Source organism: Adiantum capillus-veneris, chromosome 8 (assembly GCF_014529385.1).
Source record: "Adiantum capillus-veneris isolate H3 chromosome 8, ASM1452938v2, whole genome shotgun sequence".
Classification (NCBI taxonomy): Eukaryota; Viridiplantae; Streptophyta; class Polypodiopsida; order Polypodiales; family Pteridaceae; genus Adiantum; species Adiantum capillus-veneris.
Window position 1 is genome coordinate 128,673,793 of NC_140938.1, and position 13,172 is coordinate 128,686,964.

The following is a 13,172-nucleotide window of genomic DNA, read 5'->3' on the forward strand; positions in this document are numbered from 1 at the left end:
CCTGCATTTGATGCGAAGTGGATGGAGGAGGAGGACCTAGCACATACTCCTCGGATTGTGAAACTTTACCTCGATGTTTTGGTTTAGCAAAGTCTACTCCAAATGGAACCCAGAAACTCAGCTTGGCCGAAGATCTGGTGCAGTGGGATGCACAAGAGGGGAGTTACTCTGCTCCTTTGTCAACAGATGCCTCGATTTTGATACTAAAGTCACTGATGTCTCTTTGAACTTCAGGGATACTGAGAGTTGACAGTATTCTGCTGGATGACTTTATGAAATGGAATTCCTGATTATGATACTGATTTGTTTCTTCACTTCTTTTGAGTGCAGGAACTGATAGCCGAAATGACTGCAGCATTTTGGTCTGATTGATCTCGAATAGACATGGTTGCAATAGGGGTTAGTCAATCGGATATCGATGAGGTCCTGATTGGACCTAGATGTGATTGCTAGCTACATTGCCGATAAATCATGGTCTAAGATCCAAATGAATGTTGAATGTCATGTGATGTCCGGTGATGTCGTGTGATGTGACTGTCGATTTTGTACATGTGCTAGATGTGTGTTCCTAGTACGTAGGTACTAACAGTCAGTGTCTGCTAAGACGGTTTATGGCTTTTGTCGGTTTTGCAGGCGTAATTGCGGTCGATTACAATGCTTTCAAGAGGGGGGTATGTCACAAAGTGATGACGTGGTGGACAACAGAAACCCTAATTTCTGTCAGAAACCCTAATTTCCGGAAATCGCCGATGGGGGATTTTTTTTTTTTAAATTATTTTTTTGAGCGACGCAAATCTCAACTTTTCGCTTTGATTTGGGAGAAAGAAAGAGAAAAAGAGAACTTGCTTTTTACTGACTCTCATTGAGAGAGAGAGAGAATCTGCTTTTGCTTTCAAGCTTTTGGGGCTCTGCTTTTGGGCATCCCTTGTAACTGTTTAAATTAGTGGTGAGGGCCTCACTTCTCAAAGCATCTGGACGCAGAGTCTGAGAGTGAAACCCTAACCGCTCTCTTGTACTTTGATGATTGATTAATATAAAAAGAAATACCGAAAGGGGCGCCAGTCTTTGGGGCCAATATCTCTAGGCACGGAACTCCGCCGGGCCAGTGCAAATCTATTGTGATCTGTGAATTGTTTTGAAGTGGTTATTTGGTGCTGTCGCGATTGATTCTTGACTTGGAGTGTCCAAGTCAGTTACAGCTTCTCCATCCCCATCATGGATGTAAGGCTTGTGACCTCTTTCTCCACATTGTTTAGGTCCTTGAGACCAGTCACTCTCACATGCAGTGCTCGTATCCGCCTTCTTTGTTCCTGTTCGAGGGTCATGTTGATAAGCGTCGGTGTACAAGGAGTTTCTTGGCCTTTCCATTTCTTGGCGACCTCAATCCATTTTTCGGCCTGGTTCGCCTTTTTCTGTGTCCTTGTTATCATCTCCGCCCATGAAGATGTCTTTGCCACACAGTTTTTCTTCCTCTGTGATCATCCTTACCTGTTCCTTGATTTCCTTGATTTCATCTATTACCGAGGGCTGAAATTCGCCTTCCTCTAGTTCACATCTTACTCTATCAGCAAGCTCTTGTTTAAGGGCCGAGACTTCTTTTTTGAGTGTCCGTATCTCGGCGTTTGGGTTCTCCTGTTTGAGGCCTGAGACTTCTTCTTTGAGTGTCTGTATTTCTTCGTTAAGGCTCTCTTTCTCCTTCTTCCATTGTGCGCCTTCATTGAAGACCATCTGAAGGAGGTTGGCCTTCTCCTTCCACCATCCTTCCATATCTGTTTTCCACTCCTTCATTTCCCTCTCCATCTGCGCCATCCGCTTGTTCGTGAGCATGAAGGTTGCCTTTGCTCGCGACTTGCAAACAGGTGAGACATTGACGGCATCCGTGTCCTGTGCAGGGTCTTGTGCAGAAGAGATTGCTTCCATGCTTTGTCGTTCAAGAGATGTATCGGGTTCACTTACCATTTCGCACACAGAATCATCATGAATGTTCCACTGAAACCTACGCGTATGACGTCGCATATGATATCCAGCTGTCTTCCCAGCTACATGTAGGATGCCTGACCTACGCGTAGAATGACGACCTACGCGTATGGCGTCTGTTGACCTACGCGTATTATGACCCTCCTGCGTAACTGACCACCAGCTGCTGCTGTCCAGCTTTTATGCAGTAAAACCTCAGATGATAAGAGGGTCTTGCGCCAGATGCCTTAACTCCCAACACTGTCCAAAGCTGTCCTGCTCATATCATGCAGCCCTTGGTTGCTTGAGAATGCCTGCAAGTGAAGGCTACCCCGAAGGGCGCGAAGCATGTACCCTGCTGAATGTAGGTGATGCAGTCCCCAGCGGGTCTGCCCTAGCTTCAACCCCTGTAGGAAAAGAGCGTCTACGCAACCCCCTGCTGGAGATAACCCACGCAGTCAACAAGCCCGCTCAGGGCGCAGAATGTACCTGCTCGCAGCCCCCTTCTGAGGTACTGCCCCGCTGCAAGAGCTCGAGATAGAGCCCTCTGTGATATCCCGAGCACAGCCCTACTGTGGCTGCTCCGACCTGCAATAGTGTGATGAAAACAGCCCTTCCAGGGCGTGACCTGTGGTATCCGAAAGCAGCCCCCGCTGGATGGGAGGCCTGCTGTATGCACTCGAAACTTGGGATGTAGGGGCGCAACCTGCTACCCCGCGACTTGCTCCTGTGTGTGTGTGAGAGAGAGAGAGAGAGAGAGAGAGAGAGAGAGAGAGAGAGAGAGAGAGAGAGAGACCTACCTGACCCTTGCGCTCGGCAGCCCGCCAGAGAGAGACCTCGCGCTGCTGCAGGAGAGAGAGGTCGCTTCATCCTCGCACTCAGCAGCCCGCCATGTGCTCAGAAGAGAGAGGTCGCTTCATAGTCGCGCTCAGCAGCCCGCAATGTGCTCTTGCCCGCCATAGAGAGAGAGAGAGAGAGAGAGAGAGAGAGAGAGAGAGAGAGAGAGAGAGAGAGAGAGAGAGAGAGAGAGAGAGAGAGAGAGAGAGAGAGAGAGAGAGAGAGAGAGAGAGAGAGAGAGAGAGAGAGAGAGAGAGAGAGAGAGAGAGAGAGAGAGAGAGAGAGAGAGAGAGAGAGAGAGAGAGAATCATCGCTCGCCCATGCCTGCGGGTTCTGCACCATCTTCTAGCAGTTTGCCCTGCGTGCTGATATTGCTTCCCTCGCCTCAACTTGCACACAAACGCGATCTGCCTGGTTCTCTCTCTCCTAACCCTACCCTCCTTTCCGGTTGCTCTCTAGCTTGTGGCGTTCTCTCTTTTCTTCCTTCTTTCTTACGTAGACTTTTCCTTTTGATTGTTTTTTTGTCTGCTTGTTACCTGTTGCGTATGCTTGTGTCTTCCTTTGTTTGTGTATGCTGTTTGTTTTGTTTGCTTGCTTGCTTGCATGTTTCTCTGCATGTGTATGCATGTCTGCTTGTGGGTGGTGTGTGTGTGGCTATTGCATGCCGTCTTTTTTTGCCTGTTTTCCTGTAATTTTCTTGTTTCTGATCAATTCGCTAAGGTATTTAGGGATTGTGGTGGCCATGGAGGGTTGGGTGTTTGAACCTATAGTCTTGCTCCGCACTATGTTTTTGCTAAGAGTCACTGCTTCGAGGCTATCCGTCTCCCGGAGTTTTGATGCAAAGTTTTGGGGGTGGTGGTGCTTATTTTTCTTGGATGTGCCGTTGCTTACGGCCTTGGAGACTTGGAGTTGGCTATTGGAGATTCTTTGGTGGAGTTTACGGCCTCCATGTCGAAGTCTGGGTGGCTTGGTTCTGCTTCAGCTCTTTGCTTCCTTCTTCCCTTCCCCACTCCTAGCTTTTTTCGTATCACCCATCTTTTGTAACTTTGTATCACTGGTATGTGGCTGTTGAATAACCGAGGGTTTTTTTCACTATTAGATCCGTTCTATTTTGTGTGCCGTTAGGCTGATGTAATGGCTCCGTCGATGTTGTGTAGCTCCTCTCCTCAATCGCGGGCGTCTAGATCTCCCTAGCTCCAATGCTCGGTCTCTGAGAATGCAAGTAGCGGTAGTATGAGTGCAGGCAGAGCTCTGCAATGGTGTCTGCTTCTCTGGCTGCTCCTCTGGGGATCCAATATCTAGTGTAAAGAAATCTGTAATCTATCTCTGGGGTCGTCTCTCTCCAACTCTCCTCAGTAAAGTGTCTCTGTGCCTGTGTAACTCAAGTAGATACAGTCCAAGACATCTCTGATCCTCATAGCTCATGACCCTAGATAGAGGCCCAAAACCCTCTGTGAATAGACAATGAAAACGGCCTCGTATCTCATAGTACACGGTGCAATGACATATGTAATGTAACTTTGTCTCTGGCTCTAAATGACATAAGCGGCGGAGAGAGAGAGAAAGAAAGAAAGAAAGAAAGAAAGATTTTTAATGTCTATGTCAGGCCGAAATCGGCCTATGAGACAAATCAAATGTACATGGTGTGTATGTCATCCGTCTATCGGAAAGACAAATGAAACAAAACTGATACAAAACTGAACTGAATGTAGGTAGTGGAGTATCTGAGGAGGGATGGAGCTCTATCTCTAGGGGTATATGCATGTCTATATGCTCAAGGTAGTACAATCATGAGAATGCATCAAGCTATCTAGCTCCATCCTGTACTAATGGGGGGATGTAAGATGTGGTACATGGGCGGGTCTGGTGCCAAGGCTACCCGGATGAAAGCTATCGGGTCGGCCCTCATCTAAGCCACTCGCTCCTCAGTGGCACGGCGCTCCCGGGCTCGGATCTCCTCGATTTGTCGGTGGTGGGAGCTCGCGCCCCTGTAGCCTGTGACTCGTGGTCGTCGTCTAGCTCGGCTCACCTCCGCCTGTGGGAGTGTCACTCCCCTCTGAGTGTCTGGTGAGGGAGGGGCGGCAATCCTCTGAAAGAAGTCTGTGAGCTGCGACTGTCTCCCCTCTGTCTGTGTAGCTGTGTGTGGCTGTAGTAGTGTGTCCCGATGGCTCTGTATCTCTAGTAAGAAACGTCCGAGCTGTCTCTGATCTTGAGAGTCCATGATCTCTCGGAGAGTGGGCTGTCCTCTGAATAAGGCCTCATACCTGCCTCTGATCTCAGTGTATGCTCTGCATCTACATACAAAGTGCTCCTCACTCTCCACCTCCTCTGTGCAGGCTCTGTAGACTCGCTCCTCCCTGGGAACACCAGTATGTCTCCCGATCTCAATCTCTAACGTGTGTGAAGCCACTCTCAGCTGACCAATCGCCACCCGTGAGCTATGTGGCATATATGTGTCCATGTAGCGTGGTCTCTGTATGAACCCCCCAGACAATATGGTGAGAAACTGGTCTCTGTAATCTGACATCCTCGTCCCCAAGCCAGGTGACTCCCAGACTCTCCTAGTGTATGGCTGCCACAGATCCTGTCTCAATACCAAGTTCCTCTCACTGCGAGAGAGGTGAACATATGGTGAGTGGGGGTCGTACTGGAATGGTGGTAGGCTCTCCATGTCAAGACCGTGTCCCTCAAACCATGCTCTGACCTGTGAGTACCATGCTCTCTCATGCCCACTCTCTGATAGCTGTATAGCTGCCTCAAATGCTCTACGAGTAAGTCTGTCAGGAGGTAGCTCTCTCATCCTCTGGATGAAGCAGACTGTCTGGAATAGTGCCTCTACAACCATAGGTGGTGTGGCGAGCTCGGCTCTAATAATGTCATGTGGCACTGTCTTCTTGCTGCGGAGCAAGCGTGAGATCATACATACCTGTGGCCTCTCAAGCTGTGTCCACTGGTCAGCTGTCAATCCTGGTGCCCATACTGCCGCCGAGTACATCAAGGCCGGGGTGACTAAGGTGTCGAAAAGCCACCCCTTCGTGCGGGGCTCCTGAAAGTGTGCCTGATGGCATCTCCGCTCTAGCATGGCCAGAGCTGCATATCCTCGGGTGAGCCTGTCAGCAGCAGCCTGCCTCATAGTGAAGGGTCCTGGTAGGCTGGTGAATGTGATGCCAAGGTAGACATAGGAGGTGACTACATCAACCTGTCCTCCTGCTGCTGTGAAGGTGGCAGCGCTTCTCACTGCACTGGATGTGTGAAAGATCATAACCTTGGTTTTGCCAAGGTTCACAGTCAACCCCCCGTGTGTGCTGAATTCGTCCAAGGCCTCAAGATGGCGTTGCAAGCCCTCGGGTGACTCTGAAATCAACACAATATCATCAGCATATAACATGATGTGGACCGGAGTACCTGCCAAGTCGCTCCCCTCCCCTCCTACTCGCAGTATGTAGTCGGAGATCTCGTCGATGTAGAGCCCAAAGAGTGTCGGGGAGAGTGGGCATCCTTGCTTAACACCAATGGTGCTAGCAATGGTCTCTGAAAAACCGCCTGGGCAACGAACTCGACCCGTCACCCTCTCGTAGAGAGCATATATGGCCCAAATCATCTCTGTTGGTACCCCAATGTTGTGAAGGCGCTGGAAGAGTCTCTCGTGTGGGACTGTGTCATAGGCCTTGCGGAAATCCACAAAGCAGCAGTAAAGCCTCTTCTTCCGCGCCTTTGCCCCATCAATGAGGCAGCGCAGAACGAAGATGTGATCAGTGGTGGAGAAAGCTCGTCTGAAACCTGCCTGGCCTGGAGCTCGTAAACCCTCGATCTCTGCGTAGCAGCTGAGCTGTGCCTCAAGTACTGCTCCATATAGCTTGGCCATCGTGTGGCCAATCATGATAGTCCTGTAGTTCCCTGGGTCCAGGGTGTCGCCAGATTTGTGGATAGGCACTATGGTGTGCTGTGTCCACTCCTCTGGGAAGTCCTCCCCCATAGCCCGGTTGAAGACGTGCAATCAACGGGGCTATAGTGGAGGCCGCATAAATGATGTGCTCACTCTGTAATCCAGTATGGTCAGCTGATCGTCTGTGCTGCATGCGGCGTATGGCCCTCTCTACCATCTCTGCTGTAAAGAAGGAGGAGCACGTGGGGCGTGGCTCGTGTGGCTGTGGGATAGGAGGTTGCCTTGGCACCTCATAAAGTCGCTCTGCATAATCATGCCATATCTGTGGATCCTCAACAGCTGTAGTCGGGCGTGGCTCGCGCAGGGTGCGCCATGCCGTCGCGCTATCCATGCTCATGAATAGGCGGTATAGCTCAAGCTCCTGTGCCTCTTCGAATGCTCGCCGCTTTTGGCGTGTCAGCGTCTTCATATGCCGTCTGGCCTCTCTCTCTGTGATCTCTCCTAAGGCTCGCCGTGCACGGAGGCGTCGGTATAGCTCTCTGCACTCATCATCATACCAGCGGTTCTGAGGCATAGTCCCGGGGGGGGGGGGGGGGGGGGGGGGGGGGTGCGTCCTGTGTGAGTGGTGTGTGGAAAAGAGCTAATAGCTGAAGTGTGGAGAACGGAAGAGATATGTGATGTGAGAACTGAGAGTGGTGTGGATGGGTGGAGGAGGCATAGGCCATGCTCGACCTCGGCCAAGTAAAGAGAGGCTAGCTCATGTGTGAAATGGATGGTGGTGTGTGGAGTGTGTGCTGTGGAGCTGTGTGGGATGGTATCTCCGGTGATGGAGAAAGAGAGGTATGTGTGGTCGGCTCCGATGGGTATGGGTGGAATGGTGAAGGATGTGATAAGGTGTGTAGCCTCCCTGGGTCCCAGAATATAGTCGACTGTACTCCCCCCTCCCTCTGCAACTCCATGTGGCATACAAGTCAGGCCCCCTGAGGTGGGCCACTGGACCATCCCGTTATAAATAACGAGACGGTGCTAGGAGCGAAGTCGAAGTAGATGTCGTCCGTAGGCTGTGACTGGAGCTCTGTCTGCTGTATCTCTCATAGTAGCCTCCTCATCTAGAGTGTGTAGTGCCTCTGGGTCCTCGTGGTCATATGCCTCACACTGCTCACTGCGCGTACGAGCATTGAAGTCTCCCATAAGGAAGACTTCACCCAGTGTGGAGTACTCCATAATCTCCTCCGTGAGGCATGCGTACGGTGACTCTTGCTCAATAGGGACGAATCTGGAGCCTGTGGGAGCAAAGTAGCAAAGGGCAATGTAGACGATCCTGTCTCGTGAGAGCTCGAGGCGAATCCACATGTAGCGGGCCTGTGGGTCCCGGGCAACAATCTGTAGTCTGCTGTGAAGCCCCTGTCTAAAGAGTATGGCCACTCCTCCTGAGCCGCGAGTGGTGTGCTGGCGCATACATCCTCGATGTAGAGACTCCCACTGGATTCCATGTATCCGTGGTAACCCTCTCTCTGGGCTCTCGTGTGTCTCTGTAAGTAGAATGATGTCTCGACCTCTCATCACCTCCTCAAGTCTCTCTGGGTGTGTCCATAGGTCTCCATTGCAATTCCAAACCGTGACATGAATCTCCTCGTGTGTCCCACAGGCCGCGAGTCCCTATGCGATGGTCTTGCCATCAATGATAACCCTACCATCTCGATATACTGCCTTCTTCCCTTCTTTGCGGGCTTGGTGGACTCTAGGCATGCACGCGCGACGGTGATCTTGTTGCATCTTTGTGAGGTCATCATCAAGATAAATCGGGGGGCCTTCTAGCCCTCTCAAGATGACCCTCTTTCGGAGGAAAGAAGTTCGAGACTCCTCGGAGGCGAATTGGAGGATGAGAGCTCTCTTCTTTGGATCTTTGCCGGCTCTCCAAACTTTGGAGAAAGGGATCTCTTCTTCCTTGTATCCCACTTTCTTGCATAAAGCTTTCCCATCGCTCTCGGGTGTAGACCCTTCTTCTTCTTTGATGCCGGTCACTCGCACATTGAGACGGCGAGCTTGTCGCATCTTCTCCTCCTCGATGGTTGTGTGTACGATGAGTACCTCATCTTTTTGGGCTTCCTCTCTTGCTACCTTCTTGATGTTCTTTTTGACCACTTCGACCCATCCTTCTTTGGTGGCCTCTAATTTGTCCTCAATGCTTGCGGTGAGGGCTTTGGTGATCTCCTCCTTGAGGGCTTCCTTAGCCTCCTCTTTAATCTCTCCTTCCTCGGGGGTGAGGGATGTGATGGAAGCATGAAGGAGATCGATTTGTGCCTTCATCTCTTCTTGCTCTTTCCTCCATCTCTCCTTCTCCTTCTCGTTCTCCCGTTCCCTTCTCTCCTTCTCCTCTTTGAGATTTTGGATTTCCGCTCTCATGTCCTCCTTCTCTTCGTTCCATAGCTTGATGAAGGTGGCTTTCTCCTCCTCCCATATCTCTCTCTCCATCCGCCATTCTTTCATGTCCTTCTCCAATTGTGCAAGCCTCTTGTTCGTGAGCATGAAGGTTGTCTTCATTGTCGATGTCGGCGTCTTGATGATGGGGGAAGACATGGTTGTCTTCGTAACTACCCTCTCTTCATATTGTGAAGAAGAGGGGAGAAGGGGAAGAGAGGGAGTACGTGTGTGTATGCGTGTATGTGTGTAGTGTGTGTGTGGGTATGTATCTGTGTGTGTGTGTGTGTGAGAGAGAGAGAGAGAGAGAGAGAGAGAGAGAGAGAAATGAGAGAGAGATTTTTAACGTCTATAAAAAGGCCGAAGTCGGCCTATGAGACAAATCAAAGTACATGAGGTGGGTGTCCTCTGTGTATCCATAAAGGATAAAAGGTACAAAAGTAAAAGTAAGCTATCGTGTGTAATGACTGGGGGAGGAGGTAATAAGTTATACAAGGGTTGGGGGGGGGGGGAGCTCCAAAACTGGGGGAAGATGCAAAATCCTGTATGCTGTGGTAAATACAATCATGAGATGCTATCCTATCTCTAGCTCCATCTAGTCCCTTAGTCAGGGTGTAATACATAATGCATGGGCGGATAGGGTGTGAACAATCTGTGTAAGATGGCGGTTGGATCTGCAAAAGCTGGAGTGTGTCGCTCCTCCAAAAATCTATAGTAGTGCTCTTGGATCTCCTGAATCTCTCTCTGTTGTAGGCGAGGTGCCCTACGTCTGTGGGTACGTGGGCGTCTGCGAGCTCGGACCTCCTCAGCCTGCTGTAGAGTCACTCCTCTCTCCATGATTGGAGGTGATGGTGTTGCTATGGTCCTCTTAAAAAAGTCTGTGAGCTGTGTTTGGCGCTTGTCTCTCACACGTGATGCTGCTTGGAGGAGGAAGTCCCGATGCTGCTGTGCCTCTATGAGGAAGCGGCCGAACTGTTGCTGGTCTTTGGACTAAAAAATATGATGTAGAGTGGGCTAATCGGCAAACAAGGTCGGATATCTGCCTCTAATCTCCTCATATGCTCTACTTCTGCATACATAATGCTCCTCGCTCTCAACCTCTGCTGTGCAAAGTCTGCATATCCTCTCTGCTCTGGGGACATGTGCAGCTCTCCCTGCCTCAATCTCTAGCTGGTGTGATGATACTTTGAGCTGTCCAATGGCGACCCCTGCTCTATGTGGCATGTGTGTGTGTGTGTGTGTGTGTGTGTGTGTATATATATATATATATATATATATATATATATATATATATATATATATATATAGAGAGAGAGAGAGAGAGAGAGAGAGAGAGAGAGAGAGAGAGAGAGCTTTGTTTTTGTTCATGCACATGAGATATACGATGTAAAATCATGAAAAGTTGGATTTCTGACTGGTTGGTTTGTAATTGGAAGGCTGCACAAGAAGACCCTGTTGTGGCCAAGTATACTTCAATGGGTCTGAACAAGGAAGCTGTCGTACTGGCAATTGCAACTTATGGAGATGTTCAGACCAAGGTAAAGGTGCACGGAACTGAGACAACCGTCCTTTCATTTTCTTAAAGAGGCTTGATAATTTCTAAGTCGGAGTTTTCTGTCAACAGGTTGTTGATTTCGTAGCATCCTATGATGTATTGCGAGAAATGGGGTTTGAGCCTGATAAGATTGCAGGTGCTCTCGCAATGTTTGATAACGACAAAGAGCGAGCATCGGCCCATCTTATAGGCTGAAATGGGGTGGAGCTTATGTTATGTAAGCACGGCCCATTGTATTTTACAGGTAAAAGCAGGATTCACAATAAGAACTCACTCAATAATTATAGTGTTAGAGCCCTTGTCTACATCAGAATCGTAGCCCTTGTATATCAAATATGGATGTGTTTTTCATGTGAGTATCTTAGTTTGCCCTACACAGAAACAATAATTGTGCTCATGATTGTCAGAATGAGACATCAATTGCGGTGGTGTATTTTCTCATTGAAATTTGGCAGATGGGCAGGATAATGCTGTTAAGACCAGTTTACCTTTTTTAAGAATCGTAATTAAACAATTTGAAGAGCAGGGCCAAAGCATGTTGGAGTCATTTGGTAAGCTAAAAAGAGCAGTGACTTCCCATAGTTTATCTGTAAATCTCACATTTTTCATGGGAAGCTGCTCTTGTGGATGCGCTGTTCCTTCAGTGTAAATGTTGTCTCGGTTGCTTCGTGGCAAGGTTTGTTGCTCTTGCATGTGAGCATGATGTGCTGTTGTGATGTGAGGCTCAGAATTTGGGGCTGAGTTGTGTTGGGGACCTTGCCCCTTATGCATCGCCAGCCTGATGTCTGTCTCCTATTCATTCATGAATGAAAAAAATACGGCTTGTTCTGTGAGAACTAGAAGCTCTAAAGATCTGCTTGTGTTGTTTTATACCAAGATCAGGAAGAGTGTTGAAGTTGGCATGCATGCATCCATGCACTCTTCATGTGATAATCTTGGTGGCATGCAGTGTGGTGGTGTTGGCTTCTTTGCACCTGGTTCTTGAGTTCAAGACTCTCTCTCTCTCATGCACGCGCACGCGCACGCGCACACACGAGAGAGAGAGAGAGAGAGAGAGAGAGAGAGAGAGAGAGAGAGAGAGAGAGAGATTTTACTATCGTCCTCGGAGGCCAAATATGACATTTGGGACCAAAGGTACATGTGATATTCTATGTATGGTGATAAGTGATTCTCGATGCTCTACGATCATGGTGATGAGAATGTGTTATGTACTATGTATGTGGCTGATAAATGATTCTTGATGCTCTAGGATTATGATGATGAGAATCGCAATGGAGAGTCCACATTGGAAGGAAAGTGTGTAGGTCTTAAATCATGGGGTTGAAAACGCGAGGGAAACAAGTTCAATTGTGAGCAAAAGCTGAGCACTCTAGTTGTGTGGTACTCATACTCTCGAAATAGTAGTGAGCATAATGTGCATAGTCGATGTGACTCCATTGTCTCACACCTTGTCTTGCATTGAAGGGAACGTGAATTAAACTAAATGGTCGCCATAGTTCGTATTGCCAACATCATGTAGCGAATGCAATGCATCCCATCTCCAAACCATGTCTTTATGTTTTGCATCCAAAGATCTTGCTTTTATGCGTGTTTGTAGCTTTGTTGCTTGCTTCACATGCAATTGTTGGAAGTCGATTTGAGGGGTTTTGATGCATCTTTATCATTTATCACTATTTTTTAATGCCATAACCTCAATTGGAAGTGATCCAGACTCAACAAATAGGAGCATATATGGTGTTTGTCTTGTAATAAAATGCTTTTTGGACACCATAGGTCTCTCTCTCTCTCTCTCTCTCTCTCTCTCTCTCTCTCTCTCTCTCTCTCTCTCTCCATGGGACACATCTTTGCTAATGACGTCGAAAAATCTTTTTGTCCGAGGAAATTGGAATCACTTTTCCATCATGTAGATCGATTATTCCAATTCCCTCTTGACTAACCATCTTGAGTTCAAGACTCTCTCTCTCTCTCTCTCTCTCTCTCTCTCTCTCTCTCTCTCTCTCACACACACACACACACACACACACACACACACACACACACGCAATTTTGAGGAATGTCAACTGTTGACAATACTGATTTTTTGGAAATATGGGGTTATTGTAAGTTTGGTTTTGTCAAAGATTTGTACAAAATGAAGAGAACATGGTGTTAGATGGTTTTTATGAGCAACCAATTTTTCCTTTTCCACAACCCAAAACACTACAAAAAGGAAAAGAACATGTGGGCGACATTTGCATTGATTTATAAAAACACAGACCATGAAATTTATAAGAAATAATATGGATAGAATCTCAGGGAGAGACCCCCCCCCTTCCCCCCGAAACCAAAAGAAGTAAAGACATTTTAAAAAGCTATGGCCAAAATCTTACCCAAACAAGTAAAGACATTACAAAAAAACTATTTCTTAGGATTGGGCAATATCATCATCTGTTGGGGTGGAGATGTTGGATGCTTGTTATGTCTTCCAACCCATGATGGAGATCCTTGCTAATTCCAAACCAAATCATGCTTGTGAGG

General features: G+C 48.3%; 1 protein-coding gene across 1 annotated transcript in view; it reads left to right on the top strand.

Annotated features, from left to right (window-relative positions):
- Nucleotides 1-11,040, top strand: part of LOC147452948 (Ubiquitin-associated/translation elongation factor EF1B protein) — a 69,986-nt gene extending 58,946 nt beyond the window's left edge. The window contains exons 4-5 of the mRNA XM_086518488.1: nucleotides 10,537-10,638; nucleotides 10,725-11,040. Coding sequence (XP_086374614.1) covers nucleotides 10,537-10,638; nucleotides 10,725-10,850 — 228 coding nt within the window. The 3' untranslated portion in view covers nucleotides 10,851-11,040. The remainder of the gene's footprint in view (nucleotides 1-10,536; nucleotides 10,639-10,724) is intronic.
- Nucleotides 11,041-13,172: the final 2,132 nt, after the last annotated feature.